Genomic DNA, 25,035 nt, shown 5'->3' on the forward strand with positions numbered 1-25,035 from the left:
AAAATATACTTATCACACACAAAAACTGAGCTCCATGTCTTTGAATGGTAGAAAAACCTGAAGGAAATGCAGAGTGTTCAAAATTCAAGCAGCAGGAATGATGGCAGAGATTCAAATGTACAGCTTTCTTGCTGCTGTGCAAGCTCTAACGACTGAACCACTATGCAGCCAATATAAAGTATTTTAGACAAAATGAGAGACAAAAAAATACCAAAAAACCCCCCAAAAAACAACACAATTCAGCAGCTTGTAGTTCAGTTGCAGAAAAGTTGCAAAGAAACTCAAATAATTCAAGCAAACTAAATAAACACATATTTCACAAAGAAGCAATCAATATCAACTTTGACTAATGTAAAGACGGAGAAGTGCAATGGGCAAGTTGATTAAAACACCACAAGACAGATGACTTAGTGAAAGTAGGAGGAGGAATGGAAGGCTTACACTGTGTTGCATTGTCCTCCACACAACCCTCTGGGAGCAGCAGAGAAATGAAGAAGACACAACTTTAATTGGACATCAGAGAAAAAGAGAGACAGAGAGATAGAATAGCAGCAAAAAGAATGTCTATTAGATGGTGAAGCAAAAAGTTAAATGATAAATGGTCCTGCTGAAATATTCTGTTTGCCAGCCTATGAGATGTAGTGCCTCAATTCAGCAGCCTATGAGATTTAGCACCTCGGACCATTTTATTCACAATGAATTATCCAACGCGAAATCAGTTTAAAAATCTGCTGCTATCAAATCTGATCAATGCATGGAGCAAGACGTGCATACAAGCAGCAGGGTAATGTGGCAAATCAGCCTGAAGTGGTCTAATAACAGCAGTTATTTCTTTCAATGCAATCAACTAAGATTAACAAAACATACAAACTCATTTAATACCTAAGTGCCTGGCACAGATACTCTATATTCAATATTTTACTTAACTTGCTTCATAAATTTGCAAAAGGAAATGCAGGTGCAGATTAAGACGAGTGAGATTTGAGGAAGCAAGACATTTTTTCCTGAGCAACCCAGTTCACTTCTCTTAGAATTTTTCTAATCTTTTACAAGTAGTAAGCCTGAGTGCATGTACACATAAAATATTAAAGATAGCGAAACTGGTGTATTTTTTCCAAATGTGCTTTTTCCATTTAGTTTTTTTTCTCCCCCTTTCACACTCTTTTTGATGCGCATGTTATGCAGCAAAGAGGAGGATTTGATTAGATTTTTTTTTTCCCCAAACAAGGCCTGTATGCAAAGATATGCTGAATTAATGAATAACATTTTAAAGGCTCGTGGTTCACACAGCCATTGGAATATATTTAATGTGCTATTTCATACAATTACAGCTAGCATTTTTAGTATAGACTACTTATAAGGACAATGTCAGTACAGTCTTTAATCATGCCTCTGCTCCTGCATATTTTCTATTTTAATCCAAACTATTTATACAGGAGAAGAGTGAAGAGAAGAGAACAACTGTACCTTTATGTAAAAGAACAATAATGTATTTAATAAATGGATTTGCCAGTTGGCCAGAGGATTACATAAAGGAGCATTCTTTAAATGGATTGGTTAAAGGACTCATGAAATTGTATAGTTTAATGATATCCATTCCATGTCCTCACATAAGAAATTGTTATTCCTCTGAAATGTCTTTCAGTGGAATCTGTTCAAAACATTTATTGTTGTACAACATAAATCATTCAACAAAGAGAACATTCTATAAAGGGTCTTTAAAACATAGTTGTGGGTTATATATGCTTTGTAAAGAAGATTCCAGTCTTTTGCTTAAACATGTCAAGTGTACGCCAGTAACTCCACTTTTAACGGGTATGATATCATATTAACATTGTGATGTTCTGTTGGCTCTTCAGAGCACATTGAGACATCACAGCAGAATGTAGTTTGTGGCATAAAGGGGAACAGATGAACATTCGTGGGCTGCGAGTCCTGCTTCAACATTGTGTCAACTTGAGGACTTCTGTGTTGCTCCATACTGAGGCTTGACACTGACAACCTCCTACACAATGTGTCTCGATAGCATGGTGCGGCGCGATAGACCTTTTTATAGCCTCAATTAATGTCTTCCGATTTTTCCTTATCTTGAACTTCGGTGGGTGGTTATTGAATCAGTTGCAGACTCGACATAATACAGATAAAGGGATAAGGCATCGGCCATTTTTGTCATTATATACATTTAGTAGTCTGTTATAAATGTGTCTGCTATTGTCCTGCAGTCATACACACTCCGAGGAATAAATATTGAGCAACATGTCCATGTAGGCATGTGCTTTTGTGAGGTCTCTGCAGCCACTGGCAGTGAGTGTTAGAAACAGAAGTATATTTTAACTCTGAGTACAGCACTGGTGGAAGTCACACAGCTCCTGGCGGCTATATGGACTACACTAACATGCCTCTATTTTTTCTGGCCTTTGGACTTGAGCCCTGGTAAGTCGACCTTAAGCTCAGCATGCCTCCACAGAGTCTGCCTCCGCCAGTAATATTTCAAAAACCTACTTCTATACAGCTCTGAAAATCAGTAGAGCTGTTAAAAGAAAAGAAGAGTGTTCAGCATCTTTAACAAGTTGAATTGAGACATTTTTAATAAAAAAATCACCATATATTAAGACTTTAGCGTTACTTAGGCTTTAAGGAAGGAATTTGTTTTAAGGATTAATTGTTTTTTTTATACAACTGATCTTTATTGAAGAACCTGACTTTGTTACTTGTTTGCATTTTGTGGTTAATTATGATTGCTAGTTTACTTTTTTTTTCAATATTATATATAAAAATATATAGTATATGTTAGCGTTAAGGTTCTTGTCTTGCTTCTATACCTACCAGTCTATCCAGGCTCGTTCCAGCTGCTGTGGTTGGCCTCTCTTCAGGGGTGTAGGGCCTGAAGCGAGCGCTGAACACATCTGAGATGCCCCGTGCAGACCTGCCTATTCCTGATGGTTTTGGTTGACCACACCCTTGAAAAACCTCAAACAGAACAAAGGGAGGTACAGTTACTATAGCGAGAGGGGCAGGCACGATGGATAAGAGGATACAAGCTGGTCTAAGAAGTAAAAAGTCTCTGGTTTTGCAACATTAACACAATATTTCCTCATAACTCGGAGGTGTAAACTTTCTTTTCCTCACTGCAGTGCTGAATAGTCAGGTTGTCAGCAGTCAGAGGCTGCCTGAACTCTGCACTGAGCTCGGACGAAGTCTATTTCTTTACAGAATACACGTCCATTTTGATCCTAGGAAAGTTGCACTGTAGTTTGCCTACACCACTGACATTTTGCCCTTGAAAAGCCTCTGTCGATTTGCTCACAGCACCATTTCTGGATTGTGATTTGAGACAGAAAACTATATAGAGCCAGCCTGGAACCAATGCTGTCTATCAGTGCCTGAGTCTCCTTTTACAGGATGTGTCATATTGGTGGAGGAAAAAAAAAGGCATTAACCCGTGATATGTTGTCACTCGCTTGTAACTGAAAGTCATTGTTACAGAGCAGCATTGTTAATTATACAATAAAAACATCTGACCAATACTCCTCTGTCAAAATCGCTTTTTTTTTTTTTTTTTTTGCAACAAGGTTATAGTTTCTGTATGAAATGGGTAATGTACAAACAATACTTCAAAAATGGCAATTCACTTTCAGACCCTTACACTAAAAATAACTGGGAGAACACCATATGAAAAAACACAAGCCAAAATTCTCTATTATTCCCAGAACCTTAAATTAATACACCTCATAAAGGCTCATTGTGAGAGCTGATTGTTTTCAGATGGCCTGGTCTCTACAGGTTTTTGTAGGCCCCATACAACTCACCACAAAACGCCACAGCTCATTAGCATTCCTCTCTGGCCTCTCTGCTGGCCCCTGGCTCAGGATGTGATGGAGCACTCTAATGTGCTGCTCGGCTGTCATGACAAGAGGATGTCTTTTCTCTAATATTTATCAATTCCTCACCGTGATTACAGTTTCAATATCTTGCACATCGCACAAGCAAAGTGATTTTCAACAGGTCGGCACAGCAGTAATGAAGGTACAACGCGATGTGGCTTGATATATTTCACAGAGGTTGGGGGAATGACTACACACGGTAAAAATGTGAATGTGAAGAGAGGCTGTAATCTCAGACCAATCTATCAGCCAAGCACCACCTTGCGGAATTGAGGCATCAAGTGCATAGACATTGAGTTAAGTTGGACATTGCGGCCCTCTTGATACGGGAAAGAATGTGACATCTAATTCACGCTGACCTTTTTAACTCTGGCATGAAGATAGGCCACAGTGCGCCATATGATAAGAATGAAGAGCTGAAGGAAAGAAGCTGTCTTTTGACAAGGAAGTAAGTAAAAAAAAAATATTTTCAGTGTACTAATAACCTGAGAGCTACTTCATATTGAAAATATTCTAAAGACTAATTTGGCCATTTGAACTCTGAAGAGGATAAAGAGGAAATTAGCTGCTTCTCTTGCATGTTAAAGTGTCTCCTAAAATCTCCTTTATAAACCACTGAACGGTTTGCCAAATACATTTCAGAAGTAATGTGAAGACCAGAGTTCTTGTTTTACACCTCCAAAGTTCACAGCACTTTGATTAAGGTTTTTTTTTTTTATACATTGTGGTTTTGGTATGTAGTGAAAAAGTCATCTGGACAATAAGGACGCAGCCATACAGTCGTCCCCAAATTTATTCATACCCTTTCATTGAAGAAAAGGCAAAATACACAATAGTCACTCAAATAACTAGAAACTGAAAAAGCAATAACAAATAAAAAAAATGCTAAATCATAATTTAGTGAAATAAGACATTGCTTTTAAATTGTGGTTAAAAAGAATCTTTAAAAGAAACAAAAACCAAACTGTCCCAGACAAATTAGAGCACTTTGCTGATGAGCAGTAGGCCAAAATCAAAATACCTGTCAACAGGTGCAGAAGTCTGACTGAGAGTTACAGAAAACACTTGACTGCAGTGATTGGCTCAAAGGGTTGTTCAACAAAATATTGTTTGCTTGTTTTTTTGTTTTGTTTTGTTTTCCCATTGTTTTTTTTTTTTTAAATATATATTTCTGTGGAATCACAATTGAAAAGCAATGTCATGATTTTAATTACATTTTTATTTATTACTACTTTTGTCAATTTCAGCTTATTTCAGTGACAGCTGTTTATTTTTTACTTCTTTAATGAGAGGGTATGAATACATTTGAGGATGACTGTATGTTGAGTGTGATTATCTTAATGTTGAGGAAAAGCTTACAGTGGTGTGTGGTACATTCACTTTAAGACCTTTGTTTTTGAATAACAAATTTGATCTTTAGGAGACCAAATATATACTGTATCAACAACATTTTTATCCTTGTCATGAGAATTTAGATGGATAAAGAATAAATTGTTGCAATAAGCAATCAACATGTTGATGTTGACTCATAAAACTCAAATATTATGCTCATTATTTTGTCAGTTTGATAGTAGACGTGCGTTATATGTTTTTCACTAATTAATAAAATAAAAACGTAAAAATACAAATAATTCAGTCAGATTTGTTCCTATATATTATGTTTTCACTAAGAAGATACAACATATCAGAAACCAAATGCAAAGACACGTCAGGATGCTTTACCTTGGCTGACACTTGCATGCTGTTGTCCTGCATGGTCATGATAGCTTCAGAGATCTTGATGTCAATTGGCTCGATGACTGCTTCGATGTTGAAGGGTCCCTCCAGTCTGTCTGCCACCAGCAACATGGCATCTGTCATAACATGGAGGACACATGTCAGCTGACGGGATATCAAACACTCGCACGGAAATTTAGCTAATTCTGTTTTTGCACACAGTATGTCGCTATGTTTGCATCATCTTATGAGCGTTAACAATTCTCAAAGCAAAAGCTTCATCTGGGCGCTGGACTCTGTCATCTGTCTGTAACGCAGGTTCGGCAAAGAGCACAAAGAAAGGAATCTTCTCCAAATGTGTCGACAACTGACAATTACAAACACAAAAGCAACCTGCCAGCACCTTCAACACCCACTATGTAAGAAAAACACTGAGAGACAGAAGAATGCTGGTGTTCACACAAGATGCTCAAGTGGGAAATCAATTTCAGTGCACAAACCTTACAAACAGCCCATACATAAAACAAATCCTTGATTCAAGTGTGCATTAATTACTCCAGTTAGATTGAAAATTAAAAGATGCATCCATTCATCTATTTGCATTGAAAGTTTCTAAATTGTGAAAGTGCATTCAAAAAAATGTAATTAATGTATTATGCTGCTAATTGTTGTTGTTGTTTTTTTTAATTACATCTCTGGCATACAGTACTTAACTCAATTCTTTTTGAATTCCATTAAGCATGTAAATACCTACCTCTACCATGATGGATTACAAGAACAAAAAACTGGTACCTATAGCACAGTTGCCATCAAAATTGTACTGATAAGATATTTCAACAAATATAAGTACAATGGTATCCAAAAAGGTCCATAATTTAAATCTGTCATATAGGATACTTCTGAAACCTCTCTTTCGGAATTTTCAATGAAAATCAATTCTGAGGAGTCAGATGGCCACTCAAGGACGTTCCAGGAATGATTCCTGAACCTATATTTGGTTGACTGCATGTTTGCTTTGGATCGCTGGCTTTCTGGAAAGCCCAGTGACATCACATTCATCTTCAAAATGGCCTGAAGTCAGAAGGAATCCATGATGCCAGCTACAGGTTAAGCAGTTCACCAACAGCAGGACAGGCCTCTGACTGAAGAAATGATGCTTTTCCTTTCATACAAGTCTTGCCCTTCTTACACCAGACACACTGCTAATTTACGGCTCCAAACAATTCCAGTTTAGCACCATCACCCCATAAAGTCGACTCCCAGAAACCTACATGGCTATCCAATTTCTTTCTTCTGCATTTAAGTCAGCTTTTATGTTCTTTGGGTCAAGAATAGTGGGCAGTAAAGTTTCCCAGCATGCAGTCCTCGCATGCTTGAAGTACTTTTGTGGTCTTTGTATTTTGATTCTTGCACATTTCACTGTGAGGACAGACAGTCTACAAGATCTGTTACATGTTCACAGTTTTGATCTCCCACGTGAATTCTGTTGCTTGGCCTCCTTTCCAGTAACACACCTATATATCACTGGTGTCATGTCTTATGTTACTGTGTTTGCATTTTATTTCAAAACCCCGATGAAGGCTTCCAACTGAAATGCATTAGCCATGAAATATGAAAGCCCTTTTGTCATTACATTTCAAGACAAGAGCGCCTTGGGTTTTTTTCTTCTTGACTGCAGTCATTGTGCCAGTTGACTCCATAGAGCACTTTGTCCACCCTGTGATTTTTCCTTTGTGTTCATTAAACAAAGACATAGTCCAGATTTTTCCTTCTTTGATAAGGTCCTTGCATGTTTTAATGTTCTTCTTATAGTCTGCACCGACATCTTGTTCCTGCTCTCATTATTTCCTCCTCCAAGTCTTTGATAGTAATGTTGCCAGGAAGGTTTGCAGCTTTACCGTGACTTGTAAAGTTGCATTTCTGGACCTTTTTTGTTGTGTTTTTGGTAAAACAATATAATTTTTTCTTGTTATTCTGCAATAATTTGCCAGCCTTGCAAACGAGTTAGTGAACAAAAAGCAGCAATATTAGGGAGGGTTCACTCATGACAACAACAACAACAACAACAACAACAATAATCTATACACCGCTTAATCCTCACTAGGGTAATACTACTACTACTACAAATAAAAATAATCTCTAGAGCACTTTTTTAAACCTATATCATAAAGAAAACAAGCAAACAAAATAAAGTAATAGTATAACATAGGATAACATATTTAGGCATTAAAGCAAAGAAATAAAAGCAGATCAATACAGTCAAATGGAAAGGCTCTCCACCAAAAGCATGTGAATGTAATAAAGAAAATCTGGCAACTAATAAAGAACATGTTGTTTGTCAGGTTGATTATGTCTCATTTAAATGTAATTTAGAAAAAATTCAGATCTTTAGAAAAAGGTTTAAAATGAAGACCCTTTCATAGTCGTTTCAGGTTTTGTATACAACTGCATTATATTTGTTGGTGTCTTGCGTATTTGCTTTCACACACTATCCTTGCTTCCTCTGTACTAAATAAGGAGTCACATTAACATAATAAAAAAATAAATAAATGATACTGTATAAATAAATTTAATAAATTAAATGGGGACCGTGACCTTGGATCAAACCAACACTTTTCATTTTGATTAAAAGAGCGTGTTCATACAGACAGAGGGCACTATTGATCGTGTCAGACTGAGAGATGTCTGGGTGAAAATAATGTGCTTGATATTTTTCTAAGACTCTGTCTTCTCTTTCGCACGGTAATTAAAAGTCTGCCAGGTTTTGTTCGAGGGGTCAGCACTGGTTAAGTGGGAGGGCAGTGATCTCGAGAAGACTTTTATCTTTGTGCAGTGACATTTGCAGAGATGTGGACCAATAAGGAAAAGCCAATTTAGCCCAAAGGGCAGCCGAAACACTGTCCCTCATTCACTGAGTCTTCAACAATAGTTAGTGGATTGAGTAAATTATTAAAACACAAGTGATCATAACTAGAATTTTGATGCAGAGTGACACCCTGCTGTGAAACTGTCAAAAAGCAGAATTTCGACCATCTGTGTTGAATGAAGTCAGGACTCAAACCACTGGCAAAGTGACTGTATCTTACAGAAACTTCCAAAACACTTTCTAAATTTACATCTGGCACACAAAACGTCACCAGACTAACCCAAAGCACTAATACATAAAGTTAAAAAAAAGAAAAAAAGATTTTTAATGCTAACCTTATTTTCCACTGTTTACTGTATTTCCTGTAAGTTTAAGCTCTGAATAACATTTTACATTTTTTTCCCCCCAAATCTTTAAAACTGAATTTAAACGTCCCCAGCAACTGATCTTTAAAACCACAAATACAAAACAGCAGTAGCTTTAAACAAATGTTACTTATAGATAAGTGAATAGAAATTTTTTTTATTATTATTTATTTAGGTTTTCAGTTGCAGTATTTGCAGCAGCAGGACAGTGTAGATGGATCAACTAAAAATAAAACTAAAGTGCACAGGTTCATCATCATATTAGAGAAATGCCTATAGCATTGACGCAGACGCCTGTCAATAGGGTGCAGTGTTGATTTTTTTAAAATTTCTGTTTATTTTGATAAAAGTAAGAAAACTATAGTAAAATATCAGCATTATCCATTGTTGTCTAATTACTTTTGATGTCTCCTCACAGTTTAAAATTCAGCTTCAAAAGCTGTGAAAATTTGGGAGTACCTGTGAGCACTTCAGCAAAATCAGGACAAGAAATCGTCCTCTCTAAATGACCAAAGGGGTCAGTGCCCTCCATACCAGCAGGACTCTTGAGTGCTGTCTGATCTGGCACCCCTGTGGTTCAGATATGTTCAGGCAACTGAATTTTCTTGGTTATGGCCAAAATGCTGCTAAAATGATAGAGCATCCAAATTAGTTGAATATTAACCGTGATTACGGTCATTTTGGTTTATTGCAGTTAAATGAACACAATTGACTGAGATATTGATGTCTAAAATGTGTGCACTGCTCAAAGAAAACTTCCCTCATAGAAAACAGCCCATGCAGATAAAATCACTTTGGTTTCAGCTTCAGTAAATCTTACACCTTGTTTCACTCTTTTTAAAATTTTTTGGTCACACACCTGTCTGAGTTGTGTATGCTGCAGTAACTAAGGAGGGAGACAGGAGGCTTTTCTGTGCACAGCTTCCTAACTAGCATCTACCAAAGTCTGCACATGAGGCATTAACGGAACACTGACAAATTGTAGTGTCGGTGAGACGTGGTGAGGCATAAGTGTTTGTTGTTTGAACACACAGTATCCCTGCAACAGAGTGAACATCACGGATAGCTCGCAACATTTAAGTGCACAATTGGTCAAATACGATTTAACCACTGTCAAAAAAGAGAAAAAAAATCAGTTAAAAAAAAAAAAAAGGGGGAAATCCTGGCAATATGTAGAATACTGCAACATTCTAAACCTTTAAATATCTGTAAAATATTATTTATTTATTTATTTAACCTGATTTCAATAAAGTAAAACTGTGTAATTTCACCTTGTACAAAAGAACAAATTATTGTTTGTAAAATACTGCATTTTCATGTGAAAAGCATGTAGTCTTGGCTTTTTTTTCTTTTTTTTATTTGACAGTTGATGTGTAAATTCATTTTTGTCCTCAAATAAGCTCAAATAACAGCAAATGTCCCTAAAATTAATTTCCTTTTTTTAAAAGCAGATTTAAATATAATAAACATCGTGTCATTTTACAGATAAAACATTGCAAAAGAGCAAATCACCATTTCAAAAACTGTTTTTTAAATATTTAATGAAGCCATGATATACATTGGCTATATATTACCTTGTTTTTCTCACAGCTTTTTTATTTACTATTATCTGCAAATTAACAAAACAGTGAAATTGCTAAAGAAAAAAAAACCTGATAAAAACTGGTTAAATGCATTAGCTTTATTTATTTTATTTTATTTTTTTAACATGTTATTCTCATCAATCAGAAAACAATTCCCTCCAGGGAATACACTGAATTCAGGTGAAGAGAACCTTATTTTAAGTCTTATTTTGAGGCAAAGATTTGCACATATATGTCAGAAGCATTTAGGCCAACATGAAAGTCAAATGGGTGCTCTGTTTATTTAAATGTGACTGTGCAAAGGAATGTTCAAAATCAGTTGATAATTGTGATAAATAATTGCGATCTCAATATTAATAAAAATAACTGTGATGATTATTTTGGCCATAATTCACAGCCCCATAATGTGGTTAAGAAACCCTGGACTTACTTAGTGTTGCAGGACAGGGAACACAAACATTTAAGCACCTCAAGTTGCACATTTAATACTGCAGTACATGCTGTACACAACTTGTACTGAGTTTGAACTCAGTAAAATATGTTTTAATATTGTGCATTGCAGCCTCATATGGAAACTTGAACTTGCTCTGTAGGAAAAGCTTAGGAGCTTGTAAAATTGACAAATAAGATCATTGGGGTAAGTCAGGTATTGCTCTTACAATTACAGTGTAACACGCCAGCGGAAAGCCAATACCATTCAAGACTGTCCTGAGCGGCCGCTGCAGAATGTGTTTAGCTCTTGCCTTCGGGCTGGCGTTTCAGAGTACCTGTCATGAGACCGAAGAAACATAAAGTCTCCCTCCTCTCAGTGGCAATTGACAGGGCAGGATATTAAGCTTACCCGCTTGACTAAGAGGAGTGATTTAGAGGACAGGTGAGTACAGAAGAGAGAGCAGTTGCCTGTTTAAAGATAGGTAAATTAAAAACATAAAGATTTAATCACAAACCTGCTGACAATAAAGGAATGACGTTGTAATATTATCCAGGGCTCCACACTCGATCTAGCAGAGTTCTGCAGCAGCTGCACTTCAATCCAGCCTCGTCACAAATAAGTAGGTACAGTATTTAAAAATGTATATCTCTTGTATTTCAGTAAAATCAGATACATTTAACATGAAAAATGTTATATATCAAATACTCACAAAGTATTTGCATGTGTTGTTGATACTGTTAATACATTTCTAAGTGGGTCAAAGCTATACTTCTTAATTATGAAAAAAAACTATAGTCTGCAGGTTGTATTGTTGTAAATCAACACTAAATATCTGCAATTTTAATTTAGCACTTTGTAATATTTCAATTTTTTTCCATCTACATTTTCAAAAGTTGTATGTTTATGTTGTATACAAGTGTATGTTCCCTTGTTTACCATTGGTCTTTTCATTTACTGCGGCAGTGACGCTTTGTAAAAGCTTTAACTTCAACTTCAACAAAAGTTCAGCTGTTTGAGCTCATGTCGTAGTTGCTTTTCAGCTGATGTTGTGTGTGCTGTTTGTCCAATGAAACCTTGGGTGTGCTTTAAGAAAAGAAATCAGATTAATAGTCAGCTTACTTACAGGTCATGTACAGTATCTCAGATGCTAATGATGAGATTTTGGCCAAAATTAATGATTTCTATTCAATTTATTACTAAATTTGCATACATTTTTTGGCTCTGAAATCCCAAAATATACAGATAAAATGTATTTTTTCCTGACTACTACTGGAAAAGTTGTTTTTGATGAAAAAAACACAACAAAACATGCTCTTATCTACTATTATTGAATTGATGTAAATTTTCCAACAAAATATATAAAAGCATACTTTGAGTGAAATTAAAAGATCCATCAGCTGAGCTCCAAGTCCTCCCAACAACGCAGGAGCACAAAGTCTGATATGACTATGTACAGTATTTGATATAAAATACACTGATGCATTATGCATGTCTGTTTCATCCACATAAACATGTCCATGGGTTAGGTTGTATATGTCAGGTCTGTGCTTTTAAAGTGTACTGAGTGAATAGAGCCACAGATAGACTCCCCTCTTTGGTCTGTTAGTGGCTGTGCCTTTGAAGAGCACTCCTGTTTGTTTACTCTGGAGTCTCAAATTGGGCGTGATGCTTGGTTAGATTTCCATCAGGAGCTGGCTGGAGGTCATTGCAGGGGGCCAACCCGAGTCCTGTGAAGTCTTCAGCTGCCTATGTTTAGCAGAGTACTGCTCTAATGCTTTGCAAAAAAAATAAAAAATAAAAAAAATCAGCCTCCGTGGAATTCAGTAAGAGTAGAGGGGAAATTGGCAGCAATTCTGTTACTCATTCCATAAAAGACCCAAAGACCTAAATGATATCCTCAGTGGAGGTCTGACAACCTATTTTTCATATAGCTTAATAAATATTTGATGAATTGTGAGTATGAGTCAGCCATATGAATTGCCATGAGGACTACTACATGCTTAAATAACTTCTGAAATGCTGTCACATACAGGGACGCTTTAACAAACAAACAAACAAACAAACACACACACAGACACACACATACATAAATAAATAAATACAGTAACACACAAAAAAATGATGGACTGGTGATGGAGGCATCTTAAAGATTAATCTGTTTTAAAAGCCTTAAATCATAAGGAGAAAAGTAACAAACTATATTGCACTGACTGCCGTTTCAGTCTTGCAAAATGTTTAGGTTGTAAGTCACACCATCTATATGTTGCGGACAACCATGTAATCAAAACGGTCTCATGATACTTGCCCTGGACTGTGTTTGACCGTTTTAATGGGCTGAGATGGAGTTTGTTACCTCATTTACTTGGGATGAAAACCGCAAACTATACTGCTAGTTTGAAAGCACAAAGCCTTACTGCTCTGTCTGTAGAAACCACTGTAAGGTTCCTACATCTCTTTAAAAACAATTGAAATAAAAAAAGTAAATTCATAAAAGATCATGGGCTTCACAGTGACTCGGTGGCTAACACCGCGGCCTTGCAGCTAAAAGATTGGTTCGCGTCTCAGCTAGAATCTTTCTGTGTGGAGTTTGCATGTTCTCCCCGTGCAGCGTGGGTTCTCTTTGGGTTCTCCGACAATCCAAAAACATGTTGAGGTTCATTGGTGATTCTAAATTGTCTGCAGGTGTGAATGTGAGTGTGCTTGGTTGTCTGTCTCTAAGTGTAGCCCTGTGATAGACTGACCTGTCCAGGGTGTCCCCTACCTTCGCCCTAAGTCATATGCCCCAGCGCCCCCGCAACCCTAGTGAGGATGAAGAGGTGTATAGAAAATGGATGGATGGATAAAAGATCATTCAGCCAATTGGGAAAAGATCATGTTTGAATCTTTGTAAATTTGTGCCACTAATACAAAGGTCTTTGTTTTTGTGTGGCTTTGCAGCGTAGCTCAGATTACAGTCTTGTTCTTTCCGCTCAGTGCAGCAGGGGCGTGCCAAACACACTTTTGGTATTTTCGTTGTGTGCTTGGCTATTTTGTGGGATCAGGAAGAATATATCATCATACATTATAAGTGAGTGTGTTGCAAGTCATCAAAATCATGGCCAGGCACATTCAATACTTCCATCGTGTTTAAACACATGATGCACTGACAGTTTGGAAAGGAGTTTACCTCAGAGGAAACATATAATTGTCAGAGCTCAAATGTGAATATATGAATACAACAGCTCAAACAAACTGCCAAGAACAGATGAATAAACATACAATATAAAGCAAAAGCATGTTTTAAAATTCAGTTTAGTGCTTTCAGGTTGTTCTTCAATTCTGAAATAGGTTTCATTTAACTACATCTGAGTGTTTTACATGCAAAAATGCACATTATTGAAATGCATGAGCACAGTAATCAATGTAGTTGCCTGCATAACTGTCATGCAGCAACATAAATTGGGATTAATGAATAAATTAGAATTTCTGAAAGAAAAATCTGTTTCTGGGTGCACCACTGTAAAATATGGTGCACCCAGATATAATACTGGATTATTAAGTCTGATACTTTTAGAGCACAGAGGTTTTTGTTGTTATTTTGCAACAATCTTGTGCTTAATGCACAAAATTTAACCTGCAGATCTGTCCTGAATTGTGACTTAATGGAACAGGCACCTTGTGCTGCTTTCAGCTGTAAAGAGACTCAGCAGAATAAGTGAAAGGCCTTCAGTATTTTGTAAGAAGCATTCATTTATGTGTAATCTGACTGTCTGGCTTTAATTCAATAGCTGGGTAACAACTTTTTTGTCAGCATTGTCAGACATCAGCTGCTTGAAAAAAGCATGTAATGAAAGTGAAAAAATGAGCAAAACATGAATAGAAGGAGTTGTGTAATTTTAGGGACATTAAATGAGTTTTTCTACACCAGACGAGGCGACCAAAATGCTATGGAAAGGGACTGACCTGCTCTGAGCCAGTGGATTGTGCGAAACATACCTCTTTTTTTTTTTTTTTACTAAAACTGCAGCCGTGCTGCCGGATTGGCATCACTACAACCTGTACCATGTCATTTTGGCAGAGGGCAAATCGACAAGCTGGGGAAACAGAGGAAAAAACAGCTTGTGCGTAAGACACCGTGTTCAATGCACCAACATGAAAAAAGTCCTTAATTTCTCTTTTAACATCAAGATTTCCTAAGGCTATACAAACACATACATTACTTTTAATTTACATTTCTGTTGTATTGTGTTCCATATGTTTAGATTTTCCTATCGTGATGACCACTTATTTTTCTCAATAAGTGGTTTTATAAATGCTTCTGTGTCCCTGCCATTATCTAATATTGATTTTAATTGACTTGGCATCAGTTTCATGTAATGATGAAATTATTCATTTGCTTTGTATATTAACAAATGCACAATTGATTTCTACCACTATTCATCCATCTAGCCACTGACTGACACAGTGGGCTGTATTGGCATGGTTGTTTACTGCTGGCTGCATGGTGCCAACATTTTTTTTTTTTTTCTTTTTTTGCTTCAGGCTGCATGCTTGTTATTTTTTAATGGAAAAAAAATCACCCTTTTTCTCACCCAGAGGGATTTGGAAAGACTCCAACAAACTACCTGCAGACTCCCTCGGGGGACATAGCGGTCATTCAGATGTAAATCTATGACAAATCAACAACTTTGATGTGAACATGTTGAGAAACAAATAGAGGGTGTTTCCAATTATCAGCAGAATCCTCCTATTAACTTGAACAGGTATTTCTATTATGAGTCTCTCATCTCAGCAGTGGATCAAATTGACTCCTTTTACTTTTGGTCATTGCACAGTCAAAACAATTTGGATGTGGTGGGTCGTTCTGCAGACTTCAAGGAACACAGACACAATGAATGCTCACTGGTTTCTTTCCAACTACATATTTCAAAATATTGACAAGAATAACAATGAGAAAAAGTTAGTCTATGAATGACTGCTTCATTTATAATTTTACTGACATGTACTGATCCAGGCGCATTACTGATTTTCTTGATATATGATACAGACAAAAGTCCATGTTTGAAGGATAATTTTGGTGAAAGACCTGTTTAGATTTATCTATGTGTATCAAACTACTGAAAAAAATCTACATATGAATGGAAGTCATTAATAATCATTTCTCTTCTTATTCACTGGCTTGTCCTGGGATCACCCTCAGGTTTCACTGGTGGAAAACACTGGACGGTTTCACACCACATAAGCCAAGTGAAGTAGAAAAAAAAAAATACATGCAAAAAAATGTTACTGGGTTGTGCATGACTGCTCTGGAGTCAAGAGGAAGACGAGAGTGTAAAGTCAAACGTGTAAGTTCAGAGTACTGAAATGGTCCAGTCAGGCTTAAAGCGTGTTCAGATTCATCTTGTGTGACCTGTTCTTTGGGATTTAAAGGCAGATCGCTGCCCCAAGTCATGCTCCAGATATGGTCTTTTTATTCAGTAGCAAAGAGGCTGACAAAAACATTTATCAAGGTGTTGAATAATTTTGTTTTAAATTTGAAGTAAAGCTGTGATTCTCTTCTTAGAATCATTTTGGAATCACTCAGACGTAGTCAGTGGGAGAACTTGCCTGAGCTACGTGTTTCCAAAGGTCCTTCACTAGCAGGATACTATTGACCTTCCAGCGCTGATATAAATGAATCGAAGGATAATTCTGCTGTACTGGAAATGATGAACATAATGCAAAGAAAATTGCTACCCAGTGCCTATAAATACAAGCCTGCTCAGTGATTCAGAGTTACAGTGATGAAAATGGAAAGAGTAAATTTCACCATCTGCCAGTGCAAACAGGAGAAAATGTATGCACACAAACAGAGTGTATCCAACAATAGAAGTTGATGACACCCTTCATAAACTGCCAGAGACAGCTGATTACTCCGTTGCCAATGGTCGGGTTTCTCCACATGCTGGAATCATCATGACAAATGTTACAAAAAAGTGTTATAAAAACAGAGCATAAATTAGATCTGTTTCTCTAAACTCTAATGAACTGAACATACATGTCAGCATGAAGACATCAGAATCCGTGCATAGACAATAAACTGAGAAATTCTTCACAACACTATGTTCAGCTTTAAGTAACGACAAAAAACAGGATCCCATGTGTTAAATTACATTTTCATTAATCGATAAATACCCTCAGATTTGTTCCCTTACAACAAGTGTTTCGTGTGAAAACCATACCACTGTTCTGCGTGACCCAGTAGCCAGTGATCACCAGGTTACTCTAGAGTAACAAACACAACCCTGCAACTGCATCTTGGATCTTGTGAGTAACTCCATGTCAGGGAGACATCACTGCGTCACTGTACATGCTCGAGGACACAGATCCTTGTTTACATGCTTTGCCATTTTGACAAGCTGAGAGGAAAAAACTACGCTGGCTTTGTTCAGCGAGCGAATGTGTCACCTAAATACAACAGTATGGCTCTTTGATGTGCTGCTGCTGTCTCTTTTTATTTCTTTTGGTCTATCACAGCAAAAGAATTCCTAGATGTGGGAGTGCCTGCAAAAAACTGTCAGTCCAGTACGATAGAGACGCGATGTTAAATTCAGGGAGTGCTTCTTTTACAATAATTAAACAAGAACTAGGAGGCCTGTCGATGACTTTGAAGCATCACATGCCCTATGAGAACCCTACAGAGACGAAAACCATGGAATAATTTTCCTCCCAACAGAACATAGAGCTTACTGACCTTTCTTTTAAAGGGCTGAGTGCAGGAAAACATACGGACATGCAAAAAGATGTTACAGACATGTTGTGCCTATGCAATGGTGCCCCACAGATACTGTATGTGTATGTAATATTTTACATACCGGAGTTCACAATGACATGCAGATGTTTCTTATTACTTGGCAATTAAACAAGAAGAAAGAAAATTAGGTGACACAACTCCAAATCAGCTCGTTCCAACCAATCATCAGCTCATCATTTACACAATACAAACTTGCATTCCTCACCTTTGTTTTCCCCCAAGAAAAACCAAGGCCTAGCTCATGTTCACGCTAATAAAGCTTACAGACCTTAAACATTCTTATCTAAACACAAACACTGCCAAAACTATTATGCTAAAATATGTCAGAGTCAGTTTCCTGCAACATTTTTCTAGCGTGCAGCTGCAAGAGCTAAATCAATTGCAAAAGACTCACTACCTCGCCAGCATATCTGCCTGTCTTTGGGGAGTTGCCACAGGCATTCTCTCATGCACTTACAGCTGGATTGTAGCTCAATAACAGCACTAACAAATAATTCTTGATAGGATGTTTTTCAGTTTTACTGGCTTTCAGCTATGTCTGGACTACTTTAGCTCATCTGCAGGCTCAAATACCATGTCTGTTGAGCAACATGAACCCTAATGTATTTCTGCATGTACACTTTTCTCTGCAGCTCCAGCTGTAAGACATAACTAATTCTGTTTGCTAAACTGTCATTTGACATGCGAGCGACATCAATCATCTCATCTCTTAGCAAGAAAATGTCTAGTTTTTCCTTTAGCTGTGTGCAAGCTGATGAGGCTAAACATTAAAATGTATAATTGTGCAAAACAGTATGCTCAACAGAAACAATATATCTTCCAGACATAAAAATGGAGGAAAAAAACCTAACAACAGCCACAGTGATTGTGCCCAAGTGGAGGCTATACATTTAAATAAATATAACATAGCTGGCCATCAGCTGTGGTAACTCAGAATATTATAAAGCGCATGATGCTTGTAAATATAAAGCAGAGCTGTGTAAGCATTCTGGCCAGAGATACAGTCAAGCAGCGTTTTGCAGATTCTGCACAGCCAGTAGCAATTAGAAAGGAAAGATAGTGGTTCTTGATGATGCCGAGGATATGGAGATCACTTCCACTTGGCTAAGTGAGTCATCCAGCCTTCAGCTCTGTGACAGGCAGAAACCCACTAGCTGGCTTGTTTGTTCCTGTCATGTCTCGTACAGAGACCATCATGCTTGATACTTAGTCAGTTTGAAAGCCTGCTTATCTATGTGTGTGGCTGCGTTGAACATCTCGGGTTTAACTTAGGGAAGGAGTGCATTATGCCATATGTGACAGTCTTGAAACCACTGAAAAACCCAGTTCAGTCAAAGCATGCTGATATTGAGTGTAGGGTTTTATAATAATTTATGTTTTTTTCACAGCCTTTCCAGAACTGAGCACTGCAGACATCTGAAAGGCTGCTCTGTCTAGCAAAGTTGAAAATGAGCTTATTTTCCACCAAGATATCTGTGTCCATCTGTATTTCAATCCGTGCAATTAAAAAGAAATGAGCAAATAAAATCAATACGGATCGCTTACAATGTGGTGTCAAAGGAGTCGGACGAGGACAAGTCAAGCCTATATCTTAATTAGAGGAAATAATGTGTCCGTGGGCTCAGCGTAGTGCGAGCAGCAAGCAAATACAATGACTTCTCATTAAAAGCTTGCAGAAGTTAATTACTTTTACTGTAAATCTATTTAATGTAAAATGAACTATTCACTAACCACCTGCCTGTCAAGGTATATTGACATTATGATGGAAACACAGGTTTGGCGCATCATTCTTCATTATTGAGCAGCGCCTCACTGGAAGTTCACATTTGTTAAATTTTGACCTTCTGGGTGCAGCCACTCAGTGCTGACAACAGTACAAAAAAAATATTAATCCTTCTAATTTTTTGTTATTGTTTTGGAATTTCTAGCCCACTAAATTAGCCATTGATTGTCATATACAGACAAGAAGAAAAAAACCATTCTTTAGCTTAACAGCAAGCAGATGCAGCTCCCACATTTGGTACAAACACACGTGTGACTCTCTAAAATGTCATTTTCTACTTCTAACAATATGTCACTGCGGGTAAGGTCACGCTATCTTGTACAGCGCCATCTGGAGTTTCAGCAACTAACAACGTGCAGCCTTGTTTTTCTGCTGATATGTGAATACAGCTTTACTGTTGCTACACCTGTCAGTCTTTCTACTCTGCCGCAGTGCATTCAGTGATAATTATAGTGGATTCACCACTTGAAGTTCTTTGTCTAATTTTTGAAACAACAAGCCAGATGCAAACAAAAGAAGCCTCCAGCTGGTGATTGTCAGGTTTGTTGTCTGAAAAGACAACTGTAGCCAGATGATTTATATCAGCTACAGTGAGCTAACTAATGAGTGACTTATCCAAATCCAACCATGTATAACTAAGGCTTCATGCGCAGCACTTTAACCATCTGAACTCTAAGCAGTTACTGAATTTTTTTTTCTCACTCCTGTCAAATTTGTATTTATTTTTTACTGTGGGCGTATTTTTTTTTAACAACAATATAAAGTTCTGTAGCTCTATGGAAACAGCACAGCTACAGCTAGAAGTAGAAAGAATTCAAAAATGTCTTTTGTGCAGTATGGCACAGTTATAATGCCATAAATCATAAACAATTTTCTTCTTTACAAAAATAGAAAAAGTGTGGAATCACATGTGCAACATTTTAAGTTCCCACATCTGTTACCAATACTGGCAGAAAAAATGGTGGCTTTACATACTATAGACAGTTTGTTTCCATTATTGTCTCCTGTCTTCTCTGTGTAAGCACAGCCTGCAGTTCAGTTGAAAAGCCCTGAATTTATGTCCTGTGACTGTTCCATGCAGTTGAGTAGCTTCACAGTTGTGCCAAGGATTTATTTTTCTATTTATTTATTTATTTATTTATTTTTTAACAGAATCTAGTTAATCCATACATCCATCCATTATCTATACACTGCTTAATCCTTACTAGGGTTGTGGGGGGCTGGAGCCTATCCCAGTTGACTCAGGGTGAAGGCAGGGGACAATTTAGAATCACCAATTAACCTCAACATGTTTTTGGACTGTGGGAGGAAGCTGGAGAACCTGGAGAGAACCCACGCTGCATGGGGAGAACATGCAAACTCTGTGCAGAGAGATCCTGGGCGTCCTAACTGGGACGTGAACCGGGATCTTCTTGCCACGAGGCAACGGTACTAACTACTGAGCCACCTTGCAACTACTAGTCCATACAACTGATCCTTTTTGTGATAATTTTTTCTTCTATTTTTAATGAAACGTGTAGAATACAATATTTGATTTATTTAATTTTTATTAAATATCTTAATTTTGAGATCAGATTTAGTTGAGTTTTGTGATGGAATGGCTAGTCAGATGAATACTTCAGGATTGTCAGAAAGTTACAAATCCTATGATTCTTTCTGTTTTTACAGTTGCGTCCTCCATTAAAAGGCTAATAAAAGCTAACACGCCTTTCAGAATGGCGGGTGAGTTCTAGGATTCAGAGGTTTAGGATGTGGAGAAACCCTGCATGATACGAGCCTTTTGTTTTGGCCACATGAAGCTAATCGCATTACACTGATGTGACTGGCCTGTCGGAAACGGCGTTGATCATGGCGTAAGTGTGAAAAACTACAATAGTGTTTGAATACCAGCACGCGTCCCCCTCATCTCTCTCTCTCTGAGGGTATTTTAACAAGGTGCTGACAAGAAAAATGATAATGATGTGTCTGTCATGATGCAGAGCTGGGCAAATTTGTCATGATGGCAGGTGACTGATGGTCTGGTATCATCCAGTGGCCACACTATGAATTCTTTCTCTGAACATTTGAACACACACACACACACACACACACACACACACTAAAAGTCAGGGTGTCTAAAAATCACTCAGCACAGAAACGGGCAGGTAAATCACATCCTTCCTCAGGTTTATGCTCATTGTTCAATGCCAGTCCGTTTTTTTTTTGCAGCCTGAAAGGCATGAAGTCATTATAGTAACCTTTACAAAGTGTAAGCTACTGTACTGTGACTGTAACTTTAAATGTATGGCATGGATGCTGTAATCACTCTTCTTCTTTTTCTGCATAGCCTTACTGTATGTAGGCTACATCAAAGTATTCACCAAGGTCATTATTGTTTCAATGTTACACAGACTTCAAGAATAAGCACCATAGCGGTGCGTTTGTTCTTTCCTTCCCAGCGACGCTTGGAATGGTCACAGTGTGACACTGACATCTCAATATTCAAACTGCTTGTGTTTATATGTATATATTAAAAATAACCAGTGCCTCTTAATTTGTTGAATTGCCAAGAATTTTCTTTAAATCCCAAGCTCTTAAGCCTCCTTGATTTGTTTGGTGTCACAGTGTGTCTCATAAATTCTTATGGCTCCTGTTGTTAATGTTAAGTGATGTTTTAATGGCTTTGTAAAGCATTTGGAGTAATCCCATTTATTTAACAGTGAAACAAGTTGGCTCCACTGGCTTGACATGCTTACAACTACAATTAGACTCTGTTGTGTTTTTATTCATTTTCACTCTGTTATTATGCAAAAAAAACCCCAAAACAAAACAGTATGTGATATTGATAGTGGATTTTAAAAAGTAACATTTTATCATCTTTTCTTATCTCATATTGAGAAAATGCATTTTAAAAAGTTTAAACATTATTACACACATATTTGTGAATGTGCACAATACGTTAGCATGATTGTGGTGTATTTTACAGAAGAAACATTCACAGTCACACTCATATATTTAGTTCGGAATGGGAAAGCAGGCATGTGTCATTATTTAATATCCCAGTGGCTGCAGTGCTTTATCACATACTGCACGTTCAATCCGTCATGTGTTTACTTTTACGCACAGATGATCTGGTAAGATCTGTCACTGTAGCTTTTTTGGCCTCCTTGGTTTTAAAGTGCTACAGCAGTCATCATTATTATTTATTATCATTATTATTATTATTGCTTGCTACTGATGAAAACCAACAAAATAGAAAATGAGCCATGTGATGTCACTTTTATGTGTTGTGATAGATGGACTCACCATGCGTTTTGTGTTTGGGGAATAAGGCGACATGCAAACAACATTTTTATAAATGTTTAAGTGGAAGCAGGAAGATAACACAAGTTCATACAGTTCTGTTGTTGTGCTTCATATTTATTAAAAAAGGGCTTCAAAGGTTTAATTATATTATAGTACTGTAAAGGATTTAGCCAGAACTTTTTTTAGACTTTACATTTATATAGTATATTTACCTTTTGTCTAAATCACATATTGAGTATGTTTATTAATGTTCATGGCATTAGACTGACAAATATAACAGACTATAAGCTTAATAGTTAATCTAAGAAATTTTCAATGATATTATTTTTTAAATGATATAATTTGCAACCATGTTTCTCCAGTCTACAGATTAACTGAATCAAGCTAAAAAATGAGTCAAGGACTTAATGTTCACAGCCTGGATGAGCATCATGCTTGCTCCACTAGAAAGGCTTACCTCATCTGACGCATTGTGCCACTGCCAATCATTAACTAGCAACTAAAATCAAAGTGCAGAAAATGTCACTGAGCCAGCCTGTTACACTTACTTGACTTTAAGACAACTGCTTTCCTATTTTCTGTCTTAACTCACTGTAATTACAGCTCACATTTCCATACAGTTAACAGCAAGCATACATTGTATACGATGGTGCTGCTGGCTTGTGTGAGATTACATTTTGCAACCTGAGTTCAATTCCTGATCGGTGCACGTGTTTGTGTTTTATCTTATATAGCTCTTTTTATCTTGTGTACTCGTATTAATTATTTCTTCTTAAGTCATGCCAGTAAAGTAATAGAATAGAATAGAACTTTATTGATCCCTTTGGTGGAAACCTCAGGGAAATTGCTGATTTCAACTGTACCTGTGAATTTTTTTGCAATGACTTTTTAAAATATCCACTAAAAAAATGAATGTTGCAAGCATGTTGGAAGGTAAGTATGTACTGTGTGTGTAGTTTTTTTTCTTTTTTCTTTTTTAAATAGGAAGTGTAATATAAGTTGTTAGTAGCAGTGTTGCAAGAACAGAATTAGTCAAGTTTAACCTGGAAGGAGTTTCTGGCTTGCTAAAGTAATGTGTTGTATTATAGAGGCATTTTACATTTATAAAAACATCGAAAAAGCAATTCCTGATTTGCAGAAATGGGTCACAGAATAATTTATCCAGAAGCAAAGAGATACAACATCAGATTAGTATCGTAGAAGACGGTGGAACTAATACAACTGCTTCAACAGGTTTGAAAGAAGAATGCATAAGTATGTGACTGATAAACCAGAAGTAAGAAATGCAGTTATTATTAGAAATGTTTAAAAATTCACTTTGATCTAATTACTATCAATCGTTAGGGGTTGACCAGTTCTTTCTACACTGATACCAATATTTAGTAGTCAAGTACACCAACAAGTGATGTTTGAAACTTAAATTATGGTAAAAGTGAAAATCGTAAAATGTCAAAATTAGGACAATACAAACTAACACAGTAGTTACTTGAAATGCCTTTGTTTGTTTGTGTTTTACATATGCTTAATTAAAAAAGAACCTTTTAACATTTCTCTTTTAGCGTTAAAGTTGTAATGTTTAATGTTTAACTGATCAGATGGGACACAGTGGTAACTAGAGGTAAAGAGAGGCAGCTATCTCAGAGCCACAGTAAAACAAATTTAAATTAATTTATGTTTTCAGAAATGGGGGTGGGGGTGGGGATAATGATAACCAAAAAATGTTTTGAGTATCAGATCCAACATTTTGCAATTAATGGACTAAATTTTTAAAAAAAATTGATTTATACCTCACATTACATTTAGGCATTCTTCCTTTTTCGTTTGATTTTTAGTAAAATCAAAAAGAAAAAAAAAACAAAAAAACTTTCATTCACTACATACATATCACTGATGCATGGTTTCAGAAAGCCCGTTCTCTCTCTGTTCTCTCTTGCTGTGGAATTTCGATTCTACATAAAAACCTGGAGTCTCCTTTCTCCTGTGGTCTCACAAATCAATAGCATCAATAGTGACATTTAAGCATAAGCAAAGTCCACAGGTAAATGTCATCGAGGGCTCCTAAAAAATTGAAGGCTATGCTGGTAATCTAACCTTCTTTAATGAGTGATGATTTGAGGGGGATGACAGTGACAGAGTGCATATGAGCTCCATCCATAAATTTCTATAATGCAAAGATGTGCTTCAGTGGTGAGAACTGACCTGTGATACATTTAGAAGTTGTCTCTGAAAGGCAAATCAATATTTCTTGCGAGCTGCATAGTAAGCAAATCGAAGTTCTTTAGCAACAGATAATGAATACAAAATGTCAGCAGACATCAAAAACGAGTCTTTCATGGTGAAAATAAACA

General features: G+C 36.9%; 1 protein-coding gene across 1 annotated transcript in view; it reads right to left on the reverse strand.

Moving 5' to 3' along the window:
* Positions 1 to 25,035, reverse strand: part of gpc6a (glypican 6a) — a 152,464-nt gene that overhangs the window by 34,094 nt on the left and 93,335 nt on the right. Inside the window, exons 5-6 of the mRNA XM_008292629.1 lie at positions 5,607 to 5,737; positions 2,827 to 2,970 (exon numbers count right to left, since the gene is read on the reverse strand). Coding sequence (XP_008290851.1) covers positions 2,827 to 2,970; positions 5,607 to 5,737 — 275 coding nt within the window. The remainder of the gene's footprint in view (positions 1 to 2,826; positions 2,971 to 5,606; positions 5,738 to 25,035) is intronic.

The sequence above is a fragment of the Stegastes partitus genome, unplaced genomic scaffold, assembly GCF_000690725.1.
Source record: "Stegastes partitus isolate 25-593 unplaced genomic scaffold, Stegastes_partitus-1.0.2 Scaffold19, whole genome shotgun sequence".
NCBI lineage: Eukaryota > Metazoa > Chordata > Actinopteri > Pomacentridae > Stegastes > Stegastes partitus.